Source organism: Calidris pugnax, unplaced genomic scaffold, assembly GCF_001431845.1.
Source record: "Calidris pugnax isolate Ruff unplaced genomic scaffold, ASM143184v1 scaffold13, whole genome shotgun sequence".
Lineage (NCBI taxonomy): Eukaryota > Metazoa > Chordata > Aves > Charadriiformes > Scolopacidae > Calidris > Calidris pugnax.
Window position 1 is genome coordinate 5,560,233 of NW_015090810.1, and position 6,717 is coordinate 5,566,949.

The 6,717-nt window shown below is 47.3% G+C and overlaps 1 protein-coding gene across 1 annotated transcript in view; it reads right to left on the bottom strand.

Moving 5' to 3' along the window:
• Positions 1 to 5,521: 5,521 nt before the first annotated feature.
• The window catches only part of IRX4 (iroquois homeobox 4), a 9,358-nt gene continuing 8,162 nt past the window's right edge, over positions 5,522 to 6,717 (bottom strand). The window contains 1 exon segment of the mRNA XM_014938767.1: positions 5,522 to 6,717. This exon segment is cut by the window's right edge and continues 8 nt beyond it. Within this exon segment, the coding sequence (XP_014794253.1) occupies positions 6,071 to 6,717 (647 nt within the window). The 3' untranslated portion in view covers positions 5,522 to 6,070.

The following is a 6,717-nucleotide window of genomic DNA, read 5'->3' on the forward strand; positions in this document are numbered from 1 at the left end:
CTGTCACATACAGCACTCTTCTTTGTGTGCTGTAACCTAACCAGGCCAGAAGGAAAAACACTATGCTGTGTTTTATGTAACTTCTGTGAGGGCCTGGCTGGTCATTTTTCCTGTTCCCATGAAGAAAGGAAGAGGAACCCCACTCACAATGGATTCCCAAGCACTCTGCCCTTTACTCATTTCATGCCTGAAAGTGTTCCCCTTCAGCTTACTCCCCGGGCACTGTCCTACCTTTTCAATAGTTTTCTTCCTGGCAAAAATGCTAATATAATTAACCTGTTAGTTACCTGAGCACCTTCAGATTGAGGACAACTGAATTTACTCTGAATGACTTGTCAGAATATTACAAGCCCCGTATTGATAGATGCCACGAGAGAGGACAAATCTTTAGAAGACTTGTCAGCCTTTGATGTAGCACCATAGCTAAAGTGTTGGTTATTCAGTTTTGTTGTATTTTCTAGCAAGTGTTTTAATCCTGTTTCATAACAGAAGTATTTGATGAGATCTCAAGTACAGGTTTTTTTAATTGTTTGATTTCTGACATTCCATAGGAGTCATATAAATCAAAGAAATAATGTTGGAGGGAGGTGTTTGCTCCGTTCCATTTCATCGCCACTGTCATCCTTGGCAGTATTTCAGAAAGGATTTCTTAGGTATTCTTTGAAAAATGGCCTGATTATGATCCCATGGAAACCACTGACAAAATACTCACAAAGTGCAACTGAAATCCATCCATTTCAAAATTTAAATAATGACATGCTGATTTGGAGAAAGGAAATAGAGGTAAAACTGAGAAGAAAAAGATTTTTATGCCCTCATTTTTGTCTAGCCAAATCAATGAGAAAAATAATTTTTTCATGTATTTGTGTCAGGAAAAAAAAAAAAAAAAAGAATATTAAGAGAACACTTTCCTTCAACATATTTCCTTCATTTTCATGCTCTCCTTAAACTGGGATGGTCAAGAAATAGCTCTTGAGCCTTGTAAGTAGGTCAATTGCAGTTCTCATGCCCAGACCACATTCCCCATGTGGAAAGCAGGATACCAGCGGGGCTTGCCTATATGCACTCCCTCTAGGTCACGTGGGGGCTTCTTTCTTTCCTCCCTGAACCCAGACCCATTTCTCCATGAGGTGGGGAGACTCTGGAAAGCGATTGTCTTCTTTTGTGTTTGAATTGCTCCCAAGTGCTTCCTTTTCCCTCAGTCCTTCAGGTTATGTTAAATGTATCTTCACATTTTCAACCAAATCAGGATTTTACTATATTGTCATATGGTATGGGAGACTGCTGGCTTGTGCATTAAACTGACCCCAGTCCTCTGCAGTTGGTGTGTATGTTAAAACAGACTGCTTTTTGGGGGGCCTATGAATCTGGAATTATTTTCATCAGTGGTGTCATTTCATAAGGAGTATGAAGAGAGCCCTTCCCACAGGTCCTAAGCACCCCACAGCCTTTTTGACAGTCAATGTGAGTTAAAACATGCCAGATATCATAGATTCGGAATCTGTGTTTTGGACATTTAGCTATTCCATCAGAAACAGCTACTTCCTTAAGGGGAAGCACAATTATTACAGGGTTTTTTTTAATCAGGCAAATAAAAATGTATAATTTGAACTTTAACATCTCTGCATTCTTCACTTTTTTTATGTGCAAAGTTACACGCACAAACCTCAAGAGACATGGGACAGATCCAAGCTCATCGCTTTGTAGCCAGTACTACATCTGAGGGGGAACTAAATGCTTTGGCCAAAACACAGTGGTGTTTGGGTGATCCTTTTCCTCCCCGTTCACTTACAATCCCACTCATTGAAAGAGTTTTTGATCCCTCACAAAATCAGTGAGTTGTAATATTTTCTTGCATTTTCCAGGATTTCTGCATGAAATGCTACAACGTGAGCATTAACTCTTTTCTTGGCATTTAACTGGATACACTTTCGCACTCTCAAGCCTTCATATTATTTGAAGGTCAGATTTAAATGGAAAAGGTAAATGTATATCAAAAAGACTGTAGTAAGTCAGAGTCTCCTTCTGAACCATTATATCTTTAAAATACGTAATGTTCGAAGTCTTGCCAAGTCTTCTTGGACACCTCCGTTCATGTGGCTGATGGGAGGGAGCTGTTACACTGGGTTCTGTGACTGCGAAGATTATGCGACTTTAATAGTCAAATATGCACTCAGGATGAAAAGAAATGTGCTCCTAAATATGAATAGAAAATGTGTGTACCATTTCACCTATTTGTCTTTTAGTTAGGCATCTATAAATAAGCTGGCTGTTGCAAGGTGCTCTAGAATCAGATTTCCTAAACACCATCCCTTTCCTAAATTAGCATTTACAATTATGTGAGATGGTACGGATTGTTAATTGCTACTGTTTCTATTATTATTATTATTATTAATAATAATAATATTGTTATTTAAGGAACAGGCAATATGCCCCCTTGCAATTTTGCATACATGCCTGGGAAAAAAAGTAGATGACATAAATCGCATGCATAATCTCAGGAGACAATCATTTTAAATCTTAATTGGCTGCCTTTTAAATATCATTTAAGGTCTCGTTTTCCCTGCCTCTCTCTCTCTAGTTAAGAAGGTGTTGTGTCAAAGTCTATTACCTTGCTGGACGTCTCGCCTCTAAGTTTTTTTAAAAAAATAGAACCATCAGCAGAGGTTTGAGAGGTCGATAAAGCTTTTAGATTTGGAGATGTTTTCAGGGAGCCCATTTCCTGCGGCTAAGAGTTGTTAATGGAGCTTAAGGAATTATCTTATGACTCGGGCTGGGAGAGCCGTATATTTCTTCGCTCCTGTTCCCTTGTCGAGGCTGAATATGCTGCTGTCAAACTCGCTTAATGAAAAGTAACGCGTCGCTGATTACAGTTTTATTTGGGCTCTATGTAAAAAGCACTGTTAATTTAGCATCCCCTCCTTTGTGTGTTTGAATTTGCCATGGCTGAATGATTTAGAGTCTCTCAGTTTCAAGCCGTTTCTCTATGATTTCTCCTCCCCCCCCCCTCTCTCTCTCAGCCTGCCTATATATTTCTGCTTTGTACAACCATACAAGAGGCACGGCTTTCCCTTTCAGCCCCGTAGCCTCCTCTAAAGCGGCTGGACTTGATCTTTGACTTCTGCCATTGAATCAAATAGCAAAATTAATTTCTCACACTCTTTTGTTCATACTTTAAAAAAAAAAAAAAAGAAAAAAAAAAACAACCTTTTTGAAAGACCACTGCATTTGACGGCTGATCTAGAGATAAGGTTCGTGTAACCAAAGCAAGAAACTGTTTTCCCTCCCCCATAAATTATACAGACTCGTCTCGGGATCGGCGATGTTTTAATGGGAGTGAGGGCACACACACACACACACACCCCTACCAGGTCTAACACAGGGGCAGTCCCCTGCTCCGGAGAAATCTGCTCTTGTGTAACACCCGTGTAAACTTACTCAAACTTGTTTTGTAGCGACATTGACACGAAAATGAAGGGATATAGGTTTGATGGGCTTTTCTTTTGGCTTCTGCTATTTCAGTGCTTCGCCCACTGTGTTACCACCGTCTTTTTAAGCCCTGGGGCGGGGAGCTGCCCCCCAAATGACGAGCTGACCCAATCTGACTGCAGACCGAGCCCAGGCCGGTCAGTAACGATGTGTAACCGGTGCGGTGCCCCCCGTCAGCCGCCTGCCCGGGAACCGGGGCACTTCTCCGGCTGCTCAGCGGAGCAGCCCTCTCCTCCCAGGCGAACAGGCACGCTCGGCCGCAGCCGTGTATGGCAGCAGGAATGAAGTCCCCTCCTGCCCCACCAGAACCCCCGTCGCTCGGAGGCTGAAGCCCACCGGGAGGCCCGGTGTCACCCCGCCCGGTCCCTGCAGGCTCCCGGCTCGAAAGCCGCCGTCGCAGCGGGCAGCGGGTGTCCCCCCCGCCTCCCCGCCTGGCCCCGTCGGAGGTTTGAGGGCAGCCGAACACCCGCCTTTCCACCCTTCCCTCTCTCTCGCCTCCCTCATCCCCACCTCCTTAGTTTGGCTGAAAATAATTTGCTTTGTCTAAAGGGTTTGAGAGGCAGAGCTCGCCGGCCGCCCCGGCTGCATTAAAATTCCTGCCGGCCCAGCCTTTAGCTGAGATCGCGGCTCCCCGGAGACTCCACTTTCGCTATTACTGTCAAGTACCCTTGACTCTTTATTTTTGCCCTTTTATCTATTACAACTAATTCGAGTTCTTTTGCCCTTTTCAGTTTAAGACGTGGGCTTTCTGTAAAGCCTCCCCCTGCCACCGAGCTCTCCGGGTGCAGAGCCTTTAGAAATTGAGGGGTTTACTGTCAAAATGAAAATTTCACTTCAAATTATCTTGGCTGATGCACGTTTTCCAGGCCGGGGGCTCCTGTCTGAGCCTTTTGACAGCCAGATCAGCAGAGGGGTTCAGTGATCTCGATAATATCATCCAAGAGAGCGAAAGTCAATACAATGACAGGGAATATGACTGGATACAATCCAATTACGGCTGCTCGCGGAGAGGGGAAGGGCTTGATCTGATCTCCGCACCCGGATTCCTTTATTCAGTCCTTGCACTAACAGGTCTTGCTAGAAACTTTGCGGGCTGGAGTATGTTATATTTTGGCTGGGTACCATCTCGGTCGCGTTTATCGTTGCCTATACATATAGATATATATATATCATCGTATTCTTTTTTATTATTATTATTTGGGGGAGGAGGAGAGGGCTGGCGGGGAGCAGCAGGGGTGGGATAAGCGAGGAGGCTGGGAGGCAAGAAAAGCTCTTCTGCTTGTCCGGTGCCAGCAGCTCAGTCCTTCGGGCTCTTTAGTTCTCCCCCCGCGGCTCAGGGGGGTCTGGGTCAGCCGGGTTCTGTTACAGCAGCTTCTTTTCCAGCAGCTCTCGCTCTCTCCCGGCCCGGAGATCAGTAAAGTTTGTTCCCGTTCCGGGGAAGGAAAGGAAATCTTTTAAACGTCTGTTATCTAAGCGGTAAATTGGCTGCGAGTGCTCCTGAATCACACGCCGAAAGCGCTCGCTGTCTTCTCCCTCTCTCTTTTTGTTGGCTGCACTCTATTTAATGTCAAAACGGTAAAGCATCTGTCCTGAAGTGCTGAAATATTCATGGAGGATCAGCGACTCTCCATACAGGCGGAGGAGCTGGAAAGCTAAAACGGTTCTTTAAAAGATCAAATTTTCCATGTGAATCAATTGCTGCGCGCACGGCGGAGGCGACTCCGCGCCCGAGCCCGGCCCTTTGGGGCCGACCCCCGTCCCGTCGCCTCTCGGGGAAGGGGGGAGGGAGATGCTTCCTCCCCCACACCCCCTCTCGCCCCCCCGGACCTACCGCCCCGCGGGCACGGTAAAGCGCGGAGAGCAACTACGCCGAGCATCCCTCCCGCGGATCCGTCCTCCGCTCCGCGGAGCAGCTTTTCCCCTCTTCCGGCAGCCTGTTGACTGACTGGCCTTGGAATTACCGGGAGCGGCTCCGACGGGAGAGTTTTGAAACCTAAAAAAGTGTTTGTTGCTCAATGCAAAACGCCACCACTTGTGTTACCTCTGAAACAGACAATTTATTGGAGTGAACATACCTTTTTAACATATTCTCTTTTTTTTGTCAAGATAAATTTGTGCAGTAGGTGTAAACTTAGTAGAAGTGCTGTTTGTGAATTATATGCTAACAAGGAAATCAGGAGGAAAAACTCTCGAAAAGTCTTTATAACTAATGTCGGCATGCCTTAAATTAAATCTGAATTCAAATTTCCCGTTTGTAAACTTTCGGATGTAAACTTTTTAAGGAGGTCTACGCTATAGTACGTGCTTTTTGAACATGGAATTAAATAACTTTCACGACATTGATCCCTTAAAGTCGCAGCCAGGAGAAATGCCTCAGAACAGCAATGAGCAAAGTCTGTCCGTTGAACTGAGCGAACTGAACTTTAAATCCTCGGGTTTGTCGGTTGGGTTTAAAAACAAAGCGAAAAAAAAAAAAAAAGAAAGGTAAAGTTTTATATTTAAATTTAAACTCTCGCAAGTCTCTTTTCAGTGTAGCTGACTCTTCAAGCGTTAGAAAGTCCTTCGCCCCTCGGCGGGCCTGTTAGGAACAAAACATTTTGCTTCCTGCTTTGGGGAACGCCAGAAACTCTTTGTTGGAGTCATGGTGGGCCAAGTTTGAGAGCTGCCCCTTGAGCACGTTGGCGCCGTTCCCCACCGCGCGTCCCAAGGCGCCCGTTTCCAGAATGGCTCCTTTGGTGGTAGCCCAGGAAACTGTCGTGTTGCTCAGGGCCTGGTTCAAAGTACTGTGCCTGAACAGGGGGTCGTGGAACACCCCGTCCACCCAGTTCCTGAGGTTGGTGACCGGCGAATCCTGGTGCCTGTCGATGACGCTGACCGGGGCGGGGACGGCGGCGGCGGCGGCCGAGCCCCCCCGCCGCTTCAGCATGCAGGAGGGGTACTCGGCCTGGTTGAGGGAGGTGGCGGTGTGCGCCAGGGACCAGATCCTGGGCTTGGCCTCCAGCAGCTGCTGCCCCTGCTGGAAGCACATTTTGGACTCGCAGCCGCGCTGCCGGGCGCCCAGCGGGTCGGGGCCGCACTCCTCCGCCGCCGTCTTCAGGCAGCTCCGCGCCCGCTCCGCCGCCGCCTCCTCTTCCTCCTCCCCGCCGGCGGCGGCCGGCGGCGGCGGCATCTTGGCGGCGGGGGGCTCGGTGGCCCGCGGCGGGGGGCCACCCCCCCGGGGCCGGGGGG